The 19,520-nt window shown below is 34.2% G+C and overlaps 3 protein-coding genes across 5 annotated transcripts in view; 2 read left to right on the top strand and 1 right to left on the bottom strand.

Moving 5' to 3' along the window:
* The first annotated feature begins 3,153 nt into the window (after positions 1-3,153).
* kin17 (kin17 DNA and RNA binding protein) lies at positions 3,154-4,864 on the top strand. Its single transcript, XM_017630314.1, has one exon. It carries the CDS (start codon positions 3,262-3,264, stop codon positions 4,492-4,494), a length of 1,233 nt encoding a protein of 410 aa, XP_017485803.1. The 5' UTR covers positions 3,154-3,261; the 3' UTR covers positions 4,495-4,864.
* Positions 4,865-4,866: 2 nt separating this feature from the next.
* Toll-9 (toll-like receptor 9) overlaps positions 4,867-19,520 on the bottom strand; it is a 24,644-nt gene continuing 9,990 nt past the window's right edge. For all 3 annotated transcript variants that reach the window (XM_017630310.1, XM_017630312.1, XM_017630311.1), the window contains 3 exons: positions 6,386-8,025; positions 5,332-5,459; positions 4,867-5,260 (listed from right to left, as the gene is read on the bottom strand). In XM_017630310.1, coding sequence (XP_017485799.1) covers positions 5,035-5,260; positions 5,332-5,459; positions 6,386-8,025 — 1,994 coding nt within the window. In that variant the 3' untranslated portion in view covers positions 4,867-5,034. The remainder of the gene's footprint in view (positions 5,261-5,331; positions 5,460-6,385; positions 8,026-19,520) is intronic.
* LOC108374324 (phospholipase A1 1) overlaps positions 14,429-19,520 on the top strand; it is a 5,303-nt gene continuing 211 nt past the window's right edge. Inside the window, exons 1-4 of the mRNA XM_017630313.1 lie at positions 14,429-14,684; positions 14,763-15,022; positions 18,440-18,575; positions 18,654-19,492. Of these exons, the coding sequence (XP_017485802.1) occupies positions 14,438-14,684; positions 14,763-15,022; positions 18,440-18,575; positions 18,654-19,462 (1,452 nt within the window). The 5' untranslated portion in view covers positions 14,429-14,437 and the 3' untranslated portion in view covers positions 19,463-19,492. The remainder of the gene's footprint in view (positions 14,685-14,762; positions 15,023-18,439; positions 18,576-18,653; positions 19,493-19,520) is intronic.

Genomic DNA, 19,520 nt, shown 5'->3' with positions numbered 1-19,520 from the left:
GGGCTGTGTTGTTAAATTATTGTAAATTTGAAGAAAAAGCTATAAAATTGTATTGCAGATCAACAAAAAAAGGAAATCTTTTCTGCGGGTTAAACAATCTATAATCTATCTGTTTTAATTAACTTCACAGTCCAGTTTTTTATGTTTAATTTGGTATTAAAAAAAAATTAGTTTATCATTTTTAATTTAGATCATTCATTTTTATAATGCCCTGCAAATATATTACTGATATGTGCTATTTGTTTTCCTCTTTCTTTTCTTCCTCCTCCAGGCATTTTGCGCTACAAAGTGGACTTCCAGAGTATGCAGCTCGACGAAGTTGACAATGAGTACTACGACATAGATGAATATTAGACAATTTTTTTTTGTTTTTTTTTATACTTTAAAAAAATTTTCTCTTCCATTTGCAAAAATTATGAAATAATACATGTATTTAAATTCAAAATCGAATCAAGTAAAAAACCACACTTCCAAGGCAAAAGGAACTCTGCTGGCATCACAGCAGTGAAAAGTCGCGCGAATATTCATCGAATTGTTGGTGTTAAGATAATTGTTGACTAGCATAAAACTTAAATTATAACTAAGAATAACAAATTTCCAAAATTCAGAAGACTTAAGCAAAGCAATACCTCAAATGGAAGTAGATTGCGAACGAACAATTCCAGCTAAGTAAATATTCAGCATCACACTGCGAAAATGGCTAAAAAATCCAAATTCACTTTTCCAAAAAAGCGTAATATTCGAAGTGATAAAACAGATTCGTTTGCCAACATCCCCGGCTAACCAACGTTCATCTTGCATTCGTCGTTTCTCAAAGGATGAGCTCATTACACGCGCGTCACTATTCTGCTCGTTTACCTGTCTGTCTGTTTCTGTCTGCAAAGCAGTCATCGCCGTGTCTTCGTTGACGGTAAAGCATTTTTACGCCTAACAGCGTCGTTAATTTAGTTTGAAAAAAATGGAAAAGGAAAATATGGAAGCAAACACAAATTAACAAACACAACTAAATTTGCGAAGAAGTATGTTTGTTAACAAAAATAAGTAAACTTGGATGATAATTTATATACACGTATACAAAACAATATAAAAATATACATAATTGAAAAAGGCAAAAAACATGTAAAATAAAAAGAACTGCTCCCAACACCCACATGAGGAATCAAGAAAATAAACAAGAATTTAACGGCTAATAAAGTTTCAAAAACAAAAAGCCCTCAAGTTGTTGTTCAATTGCTTTATTTTTAAATGTTTGCCAAAGTTTGTTTTATCACTTTGTGCGTAGGCGTCTAGTTCCGTTCGACACTTTAGTGGTAGTGATATTTTAATCAAAGTTAGACTGGTGGGGGGGGGAATAATGCACTAATGGAGTTGCATGACTCAAACGAACGATGTGAGAAGCTTTTTCATGGTAGAATTACACATGGAGGTTTGTCTTTTTCTGCCGAAGTGCTAGGACTATTCATATATTTTCGATGTATGGATGTCCTGATGCAAACCAGGGCCCGAATCGCGGGTCAATTACGGATTGCAACCAAACTTCAGTTGTGTGGCCAGTGACTGAAATTGTATTGCAGATGGCAACTGACAACTGAAAGCTGGCAACTAAGTTGCTATATTGGCAACTGCATTTTGGTGGTAGCCGCAGAAATTTTGATTGAGATAATTTATTTCGTTTTTCAACTGTTTCTCTAGCTTATGCATTTACACTCAAGTCTTAGTTGCTGGTTCCTAAAAAATTCTATTACCTTCAACTTTACAGAACTTACCTATTACTACGTTTATACGTTTAACTCGTTTTTTATTCGATGGTGAAAAATTCTTTTTTAATATTACCTGATTATAAAAAGGCAATAATATGACCATCGAAAAAGAAAATAAAGTTAAAAATAGCAACGTCTTGATTATAAAAAGGCAATAAGATGACCATCGAAAAAAAATAAACTTAAAAATGGCGGCGTCTTGCGCTTAATTGCAAATAGTACCACTAATCAATACTTATTTGCGTGATTTAGTTATTTGCAAATAAAAAATTAACTCGGGATTTATACGGCAAAGTTTACCATTTTTCAAATTGTTATTTGCAAATAATACGTGCGTATAAGCTTAGTATATAGTTGCTATTCATAATATACATTTTCATTTCAGTGTCGTTGCCCATCGGCAACCCAATTGCGGTTGCGTTGTCATCCATGCCTTATCCTGAGTTTCGCCTGAAAAAAAATCAGCCGAAAATTTGTCATCACTCACGCAGGGTTGCACGAAAAAAAAATTGAATGGCTAAATGTTGCCTGGCGACCAACTTTGTTGAAAGAGATTAGTTGAGGGGCCGTACAACCAAAAGTAGAATGCGAAGTTGAACAATGCAAACGCCTTTTTATGGCGAATATTTTGATATTCTCTTATATTTTGATATTTTTAGCCATTCAATTTTTTTTTCGTGCAACCCCGCCTGAGTTGAGGGCAAAAGTTGCCTGAAAAATCGCCCATGCGAAAGCCCCATTATACCAATCTTTGAAAAAAGTAAAAAAAAACAGCATCAAAAATTACATAAGTATGTATGTATGTGTATATGGAATTATATTAAACTATACCAAATTTGCGGCCGCTGTGTGGTAGTGGTAAGCGATTCCACTCCGCACTTTACAGCGGGCGCCCCTCGGCAGGCAGTGGCAAACCTGCGAGTGTATTTCTGCCACGAAAAACAGCTTCTCATAAAATTACAATCGCTGTTCGGAGTCGGCATAAAACTGTAGGCCCCTCCCTTTTGTGTGACAACATCAAGGCGCACCCTACAATTCGGAGGAGAAGCTCGGCCAATGACTAACATATGTGTAAGTGCCAATCTATTATTATTATTATTATTATTATACCAAATTTGGATATAATAAATATTTCACGACGGAATCATCACATAATAATGATAAAAATATGATGATGGATTATCATTTTTTGTGATTTATGTAAAATCCAACTAGCCCACACACGTTGCAAACTAGAGCACAACATCATCAAGTTGAATCGACGGTCGCAACGTTTATGGCTTGCTTTATAATTCAACTGACAGGGCCTTGGTCAGAACACTCAATGCAACCCTGCATTGCTATAATCAGCTGTTGGCTTTGACATTTCGCTTCTCTGTTTACTATTTACTTTAGGACGATTCTTCAACTGCACTTTAATTTATTGTGCATCCAATAAACGTTTAATTAATTAAAATAATTACATTTAATACACATCAGAGACACACCTCATATCCACAGCATGGGCCGCGCTGAAGTTGGTACGCCCAAGTACCTCGCCAATAAGATGAAGGCGAAAGGTCTACAGAAGCTCCGCTGGTATTGCCAAATGTGTGAGAAGCAATGCCGTGACGAAAATGGCTTCAAGTGCCACACCATGAGTGAATCCCATCAGCGACAATTGCTGCTGTTCGCCGATTCACCAGGAAAATTCTTACATAGCTTCTCTAAAGAATTTTCAGACGGCTATATGGAATTGCTGCGACGACGCTTTGGCACCAAGCGCGTCAATGCGAACAAAGTTTACCAGGAATATATTTCTGTAAAAGATCACATACACATGAACGCCACACGTTGGCTTACATTATCAGACTATGTTAAATGGCTTGGTCGTACTGGCCAAGTGGTGGCTGACGAAACCGAAAAGGGTTGGTACGTCACATACATCGATCGTAGTCCAGACGCATTGGAACGGCAGGCAAAGGCCGAAAAGAAAGAGAAAATGGAGAAGGATGATGAGGAACGTATGATGGAATTTATTGAAAAGCAAATAGAAAAGAACAAAGCTAAAGAGGGTGCACAAACGGATGAAGCGGAGAAATACACTGAACTCAAGCGTGACGAAGAGCAGCCATTAAAGTTGGATATAAGATTGGAAAGGAAGTTCAATCCAGATACCAAGTTAGGGCCATCTGCGTTAATACTAAAGCGCCCTAAGCTTGAGACACGTGATGAGGAAAACTCAGCGGAAGATGATGACTCTGAAGTGGAGGAAAAAGTATTTAAGAAACCGAAAGCGCCTAAGGTGAATAAACTGAAAGAAAGTCATAGAAACGGTAAAAAATCAGCACTGGATGAACTAATCAAGGAAGAGGAAGCGAAAAAAGAGCGTGCAAATCGTAAAGACTATTGGTTACACACGGGCATAGTTGTAAAATTCATCGACAAAGCAATGGGTGAGAAATTCTACAAACAAAAGGCGGTGGTGCAGGAGGTTATCGAAAAATATCGTGCGAAAATCAAGTTTTTAGACACAGGTGATAAACTAAAAGTAGATCAGGCGCATTTGGAAACTGTCATACCAGCGTTGGATAAGCCCATATTGGTATTGAATGGAGCCTATCGTGGATGCGAAGCGATATTAAAGAGCTTGGATGAACGCAACTACTGCGTTACTATAGAGATCGCGCGTGGTCCTCTCAAAGGACGTGTTGTGGATAAAGTACAATATGAAGATATATCGAAGATTTATTAACGACAAACCAATTTAATATTTTTGTAAATAATTTAAGTCAGTTAGAAATTAAACGGTATGGAAATTTGCAAATAATTAAAATCAGAACTAGAAATTCTCTTAAAAAATGCATTTCAAACTATTTTTAAAATTTCCTATTCCGTCGTAATCTCAACCTGGTCATTCGTTAGCGCGTTAGTGTAGATGCATGCATGCTATAAAATCCGAACAGTTTACATATAATAAATTTCTTAATAAATCAAAGACATTTCCGTAACATCTTATGTTATTTTCTTCTTATAATTCACTACTTTTTGCTTACATATTACTACAATTTAACTATGTATACATTTATAAAAATATCAAAAAAGGTATGTATGCAACCATTAATACATAAAAATAACTGCTATCAGGTACAAGTGTTTAGCTTTGCAATGATAATCTTTTTATTAATTGAGCCGTTTTCTAACCCTAGTTTATTTAACTTTTTTTAGTAAATTTTTTATTATTGATTTTATTAATAAACAGGCAGTTTCAGCAGCTTTGTAATCCAATTCCCAGTTATTTAAGCGACTCTGCATGGGAAGTACCAATGGGTTCCAATGAGTGCCTCAAACGTTTCCAAAAATATTTACGCTGTTCCGGACTGATTTCATGACCCTTGGCGCCGGGCCATTTAACATATGTTTTCACTTCCATAAGGTATTGTAGTGTCTTCGGACGCTTGGCTCGTGGTATATCCTCGAGAAAGACGATTATTAGATGTTCTTTGCTCACCTCGAAAATGCTGTGAAGAGAAAATATGTGAAATGGGAGTTTAAACTGAGCTAGAAAGGGGGTGATTAAAAAAAAACTCACCGATGTTGTGCTAAATGCATTTCGAATTGACACCAGTGACTGAGCAAAAAATTTGAGGATATAATTAGCATTAGAGCACGCGAGCGATCCATACAGGATATGATGTTTTCGAGTATGGCGACTCCGATCTGGAAAGAGAATGAAAAGTATGAAGCATGATTCTATTTGTAACAAACATTTTACGTTTTATTTTATCTTCTTTTATTTAAATTAGTTTAGTTTAAGTTAATTTATTTTAACCCTTTCTGAATTGGAATTAGTATCGAATTGAGAGCAGAATAATTGTCCTTGATTGTAGTTGGGTTGACATATGAAAAAGTGGAAAAAGCATGAACAGTTTACGTGGCGAGCTTAGCTCAGTGGGTAGACCACTGACTTTGTAATCCAAAGTCGCTAGTTCAATCGCAGTGACCGCGGTTGAAGAAGTCTAATGAGGAAATTTGGTGACCTACGAAATAGCAGCTACTTCTATCTTTGTAAATTATTGTTGATTCTAACCCAATATTTTTTCATAAAAGACAGCCATAAAAAAGCTCCCTAAAATTGTTGAATATGAGTAAAAATTTTATTTTTTTTTAAATTAAATTTCCTCATAAATTTTGCTATCAAATGATTTCGCTTGGAAACTAATACTTTCTTAAGTTAAGTATGCCGATGCATACCATAAAAATATTTTTTCCAACAAATACTTTCATTTGAATTGTGCGTTTAAAAACTGTGTTTCTAATTATATATAATTTTTTTCTTAAAAATCGCTCATTTTCTATTTTTTTCTAAAATATTTACTTTTCTTTTAAAAATATTTTTTTTCTGAAAATCGTTTTTTTTAACTAAATTTTTCCTTTTGGAAAATATTTTTGTTTCTAAAATTTTATGATAAAAAAATTTACTAAAAATTTTTACGAAGATACGAAAATTTCAACTTCACACAATTTCCTTATGAGCGGAAAACCCCCTTTTGGGAAAAATGTTTCCCTTGGTCCTGAAAGGGTTAAGTCATATAAATTTTATATGTGTAATTTAATTTGAATTTCCCTTAATCACTTCAGCTCACCTGAAAATCACGTTCGTGCAAACATATCGATATATTACCCGCCTCCTCTACGTTCGGTAGCAATTCTTCCAGCACCCAATCGCGATCGCTCTCACAGTAACTAATGAAAATGTCATATACCATGTTGGGGTCGCTTTCGGCCAATTCGTTAAATTGTTTTACCTGTTTCTTGGTAGCCACAGATAACAGCGCTGCCGATTTCAACGATGAATAGTAGTAGTATATGTGCCAGCGCTTAAGATATACAATCACGATCAGCAAGGTTACGCCCAACAGCGTACAAATGATACCAATAAGAATTTGTGTTAATTTATTTATATCGCCTGCTATGCCGCCAATTAGCGCAGACTGACAATTGAGTTGCATTAATTGCGTACGAGTGGTGCCATTAAAGCACCAATATTGATCCTCTGCATAGTCAATTAATTGGAATTCAAACATTGAGTCATTTATTTGCCCACTCCCGTAAGAATTTGACCATATCATGTCGCATTCGTCCATTTCTTGAGCATTTGAGCGGAGGATTGAATAAGTCTTACGCCCTAGAGCGCGCACACTTGGCGTTGTACGTCGACCCATTTTGTATTTGCGTATATTTGCAGAGCTTTTTTCTAAATTCTTGGTATATTGCTGCATTAGGATTGATGGTATCATTGATCCAAATTGCGTGTCGTTAATTGGAAATTTTTCTTTTTCCTTAAGTAAAGCGCGCGCACATTCAGCCTTCTTGTTGTTGATCTCAGCAACTGCTACTAAATCATGCAGCAGGCAATCGCATAAGAAATTATTTTCGCCTAGGCTGAGGTAGTCAAGGTGCTTGAAGTCCTTAAACATTTCATAATTGATCTGGTTGATATTGTTGTTGTGTAGATTTAGCAAACGGAGATCGGTGTTGTTAGCAAATACCTGATTGTACCAGTTGCCAATGTTATTTGAGCTCAGATCGAGCGCATGCAAATTTTCCAGCGCTGCAAAATCATCGGCTGATAACGAATTGATGTTATTGCCGGCCAAATCAAGAATACACAACTTTTCCATGGGCCTCAACCAATCCAAGTCTTTTAAATTTGATTGCTCAAAGAATAAATATTCCAAGCTATCCGCAATACCTTCAAAGGCATCATCGATGAAATTGAACGCCGCATAGGGATTACCGGATAGGTCAAGACCCACAAGACCGGTATTTTTGAAAAACGCATTGCCAACCATGGGAAAGGATGTATAACATAAACTCATGAATTTCAGACTCTGGCCGAGATACGTAAATGCCATGGCGCTGTTGCGTGTTACCTTCGTATGCGACAAATCGAGATACGCGAGATTATTTAGATTCTTGAAAGTGTCTTTATGTATTTTAACACCATAAACGAGATGCCACACAGCATTGAGTGTGGGATGTGTTGTCCTATAGTCGATTTCCAATAAATTAGTGAAGGATAAATCAAGATACTCCAGATGGGGTAGCAGTTGAAAGGTGTCAGATGGAATGTCGAGCATTTTATTGTGCGGCATGAAAAGCTTGCGGAGCCCGGTGATGTTCTGGAATACTTCACCTGCAATCAACTGTATGTTGCAGTTGCCGATGTCCAATTCAAGCAAGTAAGGGATCTGCGGAAAGGTAGCCCACGAAATACCTTCGTCTGTTTGCCCGAATGTGGAAGAAAGACAAAGAAGAAAAAAACAGTATTGCTTAAGTTAACGATAGATAAGTTTCTTATTTAAAAGTGTATTCGAGTATTAAAAATGTGTTTGTTCCAATGAATGTAAACTACTGAAGGAAGATGACTTAAAATGAGACCACGATATGCGACCGACTTTCTCAGTCAGGCTTTGAAAGCTCACTTTCAGTTTTCCCAAATCTGATCATCTTTCTCTACAAGAATTCACAAGGACCGGGTTAGTATCAAAGTCCGACAGTATTACCCGAATAAGAAGACATGTGAAGCGTCTTCCTTTGCTGAGCCTAGGATTAGGGGTATTTTGGATGTCACCTTCTCACGTCGGAAGTGATAAAGACATCAACTGGAAAAGGATTGATTTTAAAGTACGTAGGGCCGACCGCCTACAATTTCCCTGAACGGATTGATAAGAGCGGGAATTAATATGCCATATACTTCGACAGAGACTCGGTGAACCTACTAAACTAATTTGGAATGTTAATGAGTTTTGACTTGTTGTTTGGCTGTCATATTCATATTTACTAGCGGTATTGCGGATCATCGATAGTAGGAAAATGGCAAGAGAATACTATAGAAGTCCATACTGCTCCCAAACATATATTCCAGCCACTGAGTGGACCCTTTATCGAAAATGTATAACAAATTGAGACAGTCGTAAAAATTTAGGCAGACACCAATATGGATTATGCTGCGATAGGACTTCTGTGTGCTTGGCTGAAAATTTATTTATTTATTCAACTTCATCCCTGATAACACAGATTGCTGTTGAGTCCAAGCAGTTTCTTCTCCACTCACCTCCAGACAAAGGATGAGTAGGCTGTCCGCCAGTATTCCAAGCTATTCGCGCTCAAGTACTTCGGTGTCTCTCCTCTTCAGCGACGGTATGTAATGAGCGGGAAATGTGGTTCTACTGCTCGCATATGTCCGTTTGTTGAAGAGTGCTCTCTGGGAGCAGGTGTGAGAGTCGAGTAGCGAATACATTGGCTGCCTGTTGTGACTGCAGCATTTCGACGTTGAGTTTTCCTTGCATTGTTGGACGCACATTTTTTTGCTGCACAGATGCGGTTGCGTACCTTAGCTGCAACAAAAAATTGCTCCGAGGCGATATTTGACCCTCGGAGTGTACGTACATACGTCTAAAACACTTAAAGCATGCCTTACGTCTATCACAACATAAACGATTTGGGCTTTTCGGGGCTGAATCTGGACACAGCCTAGTAGCTGGATTGGCCTTTTTATGATTGATCCTAGTATTGCATACTACCATGTTTCGGGACCGGCGAAGTCGATCAGCCTCAGTCCGTTATCGGACATTTCGGTGTGGAGGCTCAAGTTTCCGATAGTGGCGACAAAGATCTCTTCCTTGCCCAACTTGACATTGAAATATTCAAACACGATTTTGATTTCTGAATCTTTTGTTTTTCTTTTTCACTGGAAGCGATGCTTGTATCAATACAGACGCCATCCTGCAGCCACACCTACTGGTAATCAGACGCCTGCAGACTAAAGAGAGCCCTTAAACCGAATAAGTCGGAGTGGCACAGCAAAGTTCCCTCTCTCTCTGAAGTGACCAAAGGCTCCACTCGGATTGGTTACAGCATCTCGCAAACGGCGGGTTGCTCACTTTGCCTAGAATGCACGAACGAGGAGGAAGAATCTGTTTTGGGTATAGTCCTGTGATTGCATACTCAGTTCAACGACTATACCCAATGCCCGATAATTTAGAGTCATTGATAATTCTACCTCTTCGATAATCAAGCTAGTGAGAATGGAATCGAAAGGAAGTGGAATTAGTTTTTAATTATTAAATTCCCTTACTATAAATAACAATCGGCCGCTGTGGTGTAGTGGTAAGCCACGTGCCCTTACATTTTCTATACACTATTATACGTAGTGTGCATTCATACATAAATATGTATATNAAAAAAACTATATTTAATTATTGCATGTAAATAACTAAAAACCTAAAAATATAGACGTGGTCCTCCTTTTGCTCTTATTTAAATGGCGTATAACTTTTTTTGTGAAAACTTATATTACAGGTGCTATAAGGGGTGAAAGTTTAGGTCCTCGAAAAATTAATTTCCTTATATTTCAAACAATTTTAAACAGATTTTTAAAAAATTTAGATCGTTGTAAAGGTGATTTACCCCTCCCTCCTTTTTTTCTGATATGCATTTTTGCATACCTCGTATATAAAAATTTTAGAAAAAACACCATTTAAATGAAAAAGTTCCTTTTTTTATAAAAAAAATATTAACAATTTAATATTGCTAATTAATTAAACAAAAAAATTAGTAACCGATTTTTAAAAATTTGGTGTCGTTGTAAAGATTGTAAAGATGGTTAAATCCCCTTTCTTCTGATATGCGTATTCGTATACTTCGTGTATAAAATTCAAAAAAAAAAACTCATTTAAAGGAAAAATAAATTTTTTTATAAGAAAAAAATATTCACAAAAAAAATACTAACCGATTTTTAAACAATTAGTATCGTGTAAAGGGAATTAAACTTTTCTTCTGATATGCATATTTGTATACTTCGTATATAAAAATTGAAGAAAAAATATTTTAAACAAAAAAAATACAAATCGATTTTTAAACAATTGATACCATTGTAAAGGCGGTTAAACCCTCTTTCTTCTGATATACATATTTGTACACTTCGTATATAAACATTTGAGAAAAAACACTTAAAAGGAAAAAATACCAATTTTTTTTATAAAAAATATTTTAAACTAAAAAAATATTAATTAGAAATACAATTGAACACTTTATTTAAATAAAAATTACCAAAACCATGTTGTTTTTATATTTTTATATGCCTTAAACTTCTGTTACATATACCTTTGCTTTATTTTTAACAGGGCTTGTGGGTAAACAAGAGCGAATTAACGCTTAAAACACTACTAATTGTTTGCTTTATTTAAATACGGTATTCAATTGTATTACTAATTAGTATTCTTTTTGTAGAATTTTTGTTTTATAAGAAAAAATTTGTATTTTTTCCTTTTAATTGCTTTTTCTCAAATTTTTATATACGAAGTACACAAATATGCATATTAGACGAAAGGCGGTTTAATCGTCTTAACAACGATGCCAATTTTTTAAAAATTGGTGAGTAATTTTTTTGTTTAAAATATTTTTTGATAAACAAAGTTATTTTTTCCTTGTGTTTTTTTTCTCAAATTTACAACGATATGGATTTTTTAAAAAAGCGGTTAGTAATTTTGTTGTTTAAAATATTTTTTTTTATACAAAAAAGGTATTTTTTCCTTTAAATGTGTTGTTTCTCAAATTTTTATATACAAAGTATACAAATATGCATATCACAAGAAAGGGGGGGTTAATCACTTATACAACGATATGAATCTTTTAAAAATCAGTTCAAAATTTTCTGAAATATTAAGTTTATAATTTTTCGAAAATCTGACCATTGACCCGTTATAGCACCTGTAATATAGGTGTACAGTGTAATTAATACACACAAAACCAAGAACTCACTTCTCCCTTTGCTTAAATTTATATCAATCATTTAGGGATTATTCTAACTAGACAGAATGCGACAACCAACCAGGCCATGTGCAAATATAAAACTTCCTATAATGGCACACATGTGTATTTACATAAGTATGTATGTAGTTAGATTTGATGATAAGCTAACGGGCGGTAGCGATTGCTAAAAAAACTATATTCTTTCAAAGGTGAGCAACTTTAATTAATTTTATGTTTATTTCATCAGAATTTTATTTATTTAGTTATTTATTTATGCTTATATTAGACTTAAAAAAAAATCCTCTTAACTTATAAATATCTACTTATAAAGAAGGATAAAGGATATATCGTAAGCTAAGAGTGAAAACTTTTTAATGGTGATTTCGTTTCTACCAAAAAATGTCGCCTTTTGATTGCCCCTTTCTCTTTTTGTGTTCGATCACCATAAGTTCGTTTTTTTTTTAATTTTATAGAAGAGATTTTCGGTGCTATTTTTGGACTTGGCAAATTTTTGGTTCCCTGAAACTTTTACAATTTCATTTCATCGTTTCCACAGCAACTCAGTTGAACATTTTGCGATTTACGAATATAGGAATACATACATACATATGTATGTAAATTCGAGGGTATTGAAGGAGGTATATATGACCCTAAATAGAAGCTATCAGTGCACTTGTGAACCTTCCCAAGCATCTTCGAAGCGAAGTCTATGTCATTTGCCACTGCGCAGAGATTAGCCTTTGTAGGAATTATCGAAGTGAGTGGGTCCTTATATTAAAACATAGCCACTCATTGCTCTCTCAACTTTCGAGGTCAAGTACCAAGGTACAGGTTACTCATAAACCTACCCTAGCTAGGCTAAGAATTATTACAGTTTTTTTTGGCAGGTGATTGCATGCTAAGATGCCAGCAGTACAAAACAATCTAAGTTGGTTTTGTCACTCAGCCAAAAATACCACATCGCACCTTCCCTTAGAGTGTGAGACCATTTCACGGGGAAGGGAGAGGTGCATAGGACATCTATGGTCAAGAGCAGAACACATACACTCCTTATCGCCGGAAATGTCTTCCGAAATATATAAGGGGTATTCTTGCAGTCTTGCAAAGCCCTTGTACGGTGCACGGTTTGCAAAGCTGTCCCATAGGAAAAGCGGTTTTTATCGTGCAATTTGTGCACCGTGCAAGGGCTTTGAAAGACTCCGAAACATTCCTATTTTTTATGAAATATTTATTGCGAAGACATTGATAGCTTGTTTGGAATTTTTATATGCAATTTTTGGGTCAAGACAATACGTATGTACTAGGTACCGATAGTGGCAAAACTCGAAAAAAAACTTTTAATTGAATAAATAAAAATATAAGTACTCATACATAAATGTTTCGTTTCGTAGGTAATAAACTGAGGGTATCGCTGGTTATAAGTACATAAATATACAGGCGTATATACATATGCAGGCGTGTTGGTTTATTCGAGGTTAAGATTTTTTTGCTAATTCATATCCGATACTTGAAATAATGAAGTGCTTGCGAGTAGATTCAGTATTAAGTGGTTATTTACAGAAAGTGGGTGTGCGCTTAAATTGTCAATGAGTTAAAAAAGTTATTTAGATAAAAAATAGTGAAAAAGTTGAGCACGGATAAAGGAAATAATAAAATATTTACACCCAAATTCATAAAAAATAAAGAAGACTTTAACTGCTTTATAAATCGAAAATTTGTATGAAAATGTCACTTTATAAAGCTCTTTAAACCTATTTTATTTTTTATGAATAAGGCCATTAGAATATAAAGTAAAAACTAAGCAATACTTGGTTTTTCGTATATAAAAAAAAATTATATACATTAATGAAAATAAAATGAAAGAATAATAAAAAATGTAATACCATCAAATCAAAAGCTAAATTAAAATTATTTTAAAGCTTAATAAAATTACTACGAACACCTGTATAGAACTATAAAATAAAGTATGACATCAAAACATGGTAAAATAAAATATTAAATAAATCTAAAGCAAAAATTAAAAAAATAAATGTAAATTAAAAATTTTAAATTATAACATAAAAATCGAGTAATAAATAAAATAAAGTAAATTTTTTTTTAAAAAAGGCAAATTTTAAAATTGTTTAAACTGTTTGATGTAAAGTAAATTAAATTTAATAAAAAAATTAAAACGATTATATATAAAAAAAAAACAAAATTCATCATAACAAAAACAATACTTTTTTTTAAATTAGAGAGATTTTTTATTGCCGAATTTCCAGTAGCCATTGAAATGATAAAAAATGTATGACATAAAAAAACTGCCACGTGGAAACAGACATAATCAGGCATGTTGTTTTACGCGAACAAACCTGAATTTTGGACGCCTTGGAAGATAACATTATGCGAACCATTGCGAAGTTACGGCCATCATTGCTTGAAAAAGTGGTCGAAAACTAAACTTTCCGAAATTATATAACAAACACTAACGGCAAAAAGTTATCTTTTTAAAAAAAGTCGATTTTCAGTTTGAAATTATGTAATCTCATTATTATATTTCAATTGAAAGTACTGTATCTCTAAAAAAAATACCGTTTGTATTAAACTTCTACCAGAATTTTTTTCTCGGAACTTTCGTTTTTCTTTTGGCTCTTTCGGGTGTGGATCACTTTAAGCTTTTTTCTTAATAATTGCATAATTGAGTGAAGACAAAATGTTAAACTTAATAAAACCATATAATAAAAATCCAGAATAAATTTATAAAAATGTAAACATAAAAACATACTGAAATAATGAAATTTAAATTTCTTTAAACCGTCAATTGGGTAGGAGATCTAGCTTTGTTTTCTTGAAAAAATTAATTTAATACTTACATTAATTAACCGCAGAAGTGCAGTGTTATGCGAAAAATAATACAAAAACTAATAAAATTAGTGGGATCCTCCCACAAAATGCGCTTCATAATCCTACTTGCTTTGTGTACTATTCTCCCCCACACATATGAAACACAAGCGGACACTCGAAGTATTTTCGGCACTGTAGGCCTGTCATCGATTTCCAACAAATTTACAGATTTACTGGTGGCAAAGAAGAACCTACTTACAACCAATCCACTTCAATTTATCTCCAGTGCGGTCGATAAGTTATGTAAGTTAAGCAAATTTGCGAATATTTGTCTTAAATAATCTAGACTGCCTTTAAGTACTTTTTATTTTTTTGCTATAGGCGCCTCCACGCTGTTCAAGGCTCAGCGGCCCCAACAATTTACACCTGATATTAAAAAAATGAATTTTCAATATATCACTTCGTGTAAAAATTACAGTGAACCATTATTGCAAGCTGAAAAACTATGGCGCCACATGAATTTTAATAAAGTGCGGAAAGTTGTGATTTTGGCTACCGGTTGGACGAACACTGTGAATGATTCGTCAGCGTTGGCAATGCTTTCGCAGGCGTATTTGTGTCGAAAAGATGTGAATTTTATTGTAAGTGGAGCAATATATGTACATATGTACATAAGTCTATATATGAGGTTATCCATTCCCTGATACCTAATATCTATTATCTATAATTTGTCATCTATTATATATTACTAGTGAACCCGCATGGCGTTAAAACGCCCAAAATTGAATTTCAAAAACTTAAAAAATATTCCAAATATTAGTTAGAGTTATAAAAGATTCAAGTGCCATATTTCATCAGAACCGTGCAGACTTTTCTGAGTGAAGAGTGTTTTTATTTTCATCGAATTTCAAATCACCCTATACCAATGAAAAAAGTTCTTAATTAAAAAAAAAATAAAACTTTATCATACATCAATTTTCGGTCTCTAATTTGATCTCTCATTTTTGAAAATCTTCTCGTATTCTCAAGCTAAAATCTTCTTAAATCTCTTTCGTCTGATATTGTTATACACATGTATTTCAATAAACTGATGAACTAATTCGAATTCGATTGTTCGAACAAATGACAACTCTCCTAAGTAAAGATCAGAAATAAATCCGTTTCAAACCGATTTCAATTTATACCCATCTTTCAATAATTCATCCAACTTACTGAATAATTTGAATGTAACTGTTAAAACACGTGGCAACTCTCTTCAAATAATCGAAATGTTCAAACTAAAGATTTCTTTACATTCTTTCGCTAGACTACGGTATTCTTATATTTCATATACTTTTTGAATTAGTTAAGTCAAAAGAAAAAGAAACTGGTGGCAGCCCCTTCAAAAGTATTTTAAAGCTTAATCATTGTTAACTCTCCTTCGCTGGACACTACGATACATATTTTAATTAACTGATGAATTAAATGGAATTTAAATTTTCAAACATATGGCAACCACGCTATATACAGTACAGAAAAAAAAATTGCCCACCCCCTTCGATTGATGCCTATATTTTAATGAATTCATTTAACTCATAAAATAATTTTACTTTAATTTTTTAAAAAAGGTGGCAACCCTCTTCCAACACCTCAAAAATATTCTTAGCATTCAAACTAAAGATCTCTTAACACTCCTTCGTTTGACATCCATATTTTGATATTTCGTCGAACTTGTGTATCTATAACTAAATTCGTTATTCAAGCAAGTGGCAGCCCTCTTCAAAATATCTTCAAACTAATATNTTTAACTCATAAAATAATTTTACTTTAATTTTTTAAAAAAGGTGGCAACCCTCTTCCAACACCTCAAAAATATTCTTAGCATTCAAACTAAAGATCTCTTAACACTCCTTCGTTTGACATCCATATTTTGATATTTCGTCGAACTTGTGTATCTATAACTAAATTCGTTATTAAAGCAAGTGGCAGCCCTCTTCAAAATATTTTCAAACTAATACTTTCTGAAACCCCTTTCGTTTGGCACCCATNTTAACACTCCTTCGTTTGACATCCATATTTTGATATTTCGTCGAACTTGTGTATCTATAACTAAATTCGTTATTCAAGCAAGTGGCAGCCCTCTTCAAAATATTTTCAAACTAATATTTTCTGAAACCCCTTTCGTTTGGCACCCATATGGTGATATATATTTCTCTTACCTAATATGATTTTTAAACAGGTGGCAACCCTCCTATAGTTCAGCTAAGAAACAAAGCTTTTCAAAACTATTTCGATTGATAGCAAGTTTGTAATAATTGATTTATTTTTTTAAATTGTCTGAATATAATTGTTTAAAAGGTGGCAACTAAAAAAAGTANATTTATTTTTTTAAATTGTCTGAATATAATTGTTTAAAAGGTGGCAACTATTTTCAAAAAAGTGAAACCTTATTGCACATTTACACTCCAAGGTTTTTAGTTTGACGCCTCATTTTGGAAAATCGAACGAACGGTGCGGATTTGATGGCATTGATTATTAAATAATTTGAATTAAATTTTTCAAATATTATCATTTATCTATTGTCTTTAATCTAGGTAGTTGATTAAAGCCTGAGCCCAAAAAATATTAAATAAATAAACGCACTCAGAGCGGAAGCTTTTGGGTTTATNTGGCATTGATTATTAAATAATTTGAATTAAATTTTTCAACAGGTGGCAACTCTTTTCGCAAAACTAAAACCAGTTTGCACATCTACAGGCCAAGCGCTTAAATTTGACATCTCATCCTGGCCAAAAAATCTCCTACTGAGTATATATATTTTATTATCTGTTTCATATTATCTGCAATCAATTATACACAAACTATCATGTAATTTATTATCATTATTAATGTATTAAATATTATCATTTATCTATTGTCTTTGATCTAGGTAGTTGATTAAAGCCTGAGCCCAAAAAGTATTAAATAAATAAACGCACTCAGAGCGGAACCTTTTTGATTTACGCCCAGTGTTAAAATGGGTCACGCTAAGAAATAAATTTTTTGCTGATTTATAAAAAGTATCTGAAATTTCCGCAGCGCCGCAGTGTTCAATTTTAGGAAAAAAAGCACAAGAACAGCGAAATATGTATATTTTCAAAACTTTTTAAAAAGTACACTGGGGGCTAATTTCAGGCAAAAAAAANAAAGTATCTGAAATTTCCGCAGCGCCGCAGTGTTCAATTTTAGGAAAAAAGCACAAGAACAGCGAAATATGTATGTTTTCAAAACTTTTTAAAAAGTACACTGGGGGCTGATTTCAGGCAAAAAAATAATTAAAACCTTCTATATTTGAAGGTCAAGGCAATTTTCGGATTCTCCATCTCAAAAACTGTAAATCACCGTTACATTTATTTCGCTATCTCTTCTCGTTTTAGAGACATTTGACTTTGTCTCCTTTTCTCAAAAATAGAACACTGTGCGCCGCCCGCGTCATATACGGTTTAACGTTATGCTATCAAATGTTACAGCAGCACCTCCATCTGTTAGCTCTTTTCGGTTGATATCTATGAATATTAAAAAGTTTTAATTAACTTATTTTTTAAATTTATTGTTACTTTTTTCAAAATTAGTTTGGAAATAAAGCATAACTAAACGTCTCTCGTTTGACAACAGTATTAAGATATTCAATTTAACTTGTTACTTAAATTATTTCAAAAATATTACTTAAAAAATATGTTCCCAATTAAGCTTCCTTAAACTACCCTCGTTTGATATTCACACTAAATATTTCGCTTAACTTATTAATTAAATTGATTTTTAAGATTTAAACAGGTGGAAACCCTCTTCAAAAATATTTTTGAAATAAAGCTTTTCCAATAGTTGATTAAATTCGGGGTTAATAGGAATTGCATAAAAGAGGCAGCAACACTTCCGTTTTAAGTTTGAGTTGTTGTGGTTAAATATGGTTACAGGGTTGGGAGGCCTTTCTATATGAACAATCGGCAGACCAGTATAGACCTAACAAATATTTATTAGGTATACGCATCGAACTTCAAATATGTTCAGTATTTCGAATTTTTCTCATCCCATTCCCTCAGATTGTCGATGCTGGTTACTACGTAGACACGCTATATAAATGGTCCGCAATGAACACCGAAGAAATTGGAGAAAGTATTGGTAAAGGTCTGAAGCATTTGATAAAAGTTGTACCGCTGCAAAATATACACCTAATCGGTGAGTAAGAAAGTTAGAAAGGTACTTAGTATTTCATAAAAGTTAATTACTCATTCCTATCCCCTTTCAAACATCAAGGCCACAGTTTGGGCGCACACATCATGGGCACTGCCGGGCGTACATTCACCAAATTGACTGGTAAAAAAATACCACGCATTACCGGTTTAGATGCAGCCAAACCATGCTTTCGCTCAGACGACAAACTCACCGGCTTACATCGGGGTGATGCCGAATTTGTGGACGTCATTCATACAAATATTGGAGTATTGGCGAAGAAGGAGCCTATTGGCGATATCGACTTCTATCCTGGTGGTGCAAATCCGCTACCACCTGGCTGCTTGACTATATCATGCGCTCATTCACGCGCAGTCGAATATTTTGCCGAGAGCGTATATCCAGGCAATGCTAAAAATTTCATCGGTTGGAGATGTTCGGATTTTCAGGCACTGGAGAAGGTGAAATGTAATCGGAAAATTACCTCACCTATGGGCATCGCGGTTGATCAGCAACAAAGGGGTATATTTTATGTGGCAGTGAACTCAAACTCGCCATTCGGCAAAACGGCGAAACCGAGCAGCGAACGATGGCAAAATGCACGATGTCATAAGTGTGAAAAATCAAAGCAAATAAAAAAACAACGAGCGGGTTTTCGGAAATTGGGAAAACGGAGGCGAAGGGATAATGGCCGGAAATGCATTAAGTGCAGGAAAGTAAACAAGGCGAGGAAACCGAAAAGGGGAAAGCAGGCGAAATATGCGAAGCTGGGGAAAAAAGCTAAACAGCCAAGAGCGGCGAAACAAGCAAAGGCAGTTGAAAGGGCACGATCAAGAAAAAGAAACATTCGACCAAAACAGCCAAACAAAGCTAAAAACTTAAAACATCAATGAAGGCTTAATTTATTTATTATTTTTGCATAGGTTAGTCAAATATTCATTTCGAGTAGGT

Source organism: Rhagoletis zephyria, unplaced genomic scaffold, assembly GCF_001687245.7.
Source record: "Rhagoletis zephyria isolate East Lansing unplaced genomic scaffold, Rhagoletis_zephyria_1.1 Rzeph_scaffold_07595, whole genome shotgun sequence".
Lineage (NCBI taxonomy): Eukaryota > Metazoa > Arthropoda > Insecta > Diptera > Tephritidae > Rhagoletis > Rhagoletis zephyria.
The sequence above is the reverse complement of the archived record's forward strand: the minus strand, read 5'-3'. Positions and strand labels throughout refer to the sequence as shown.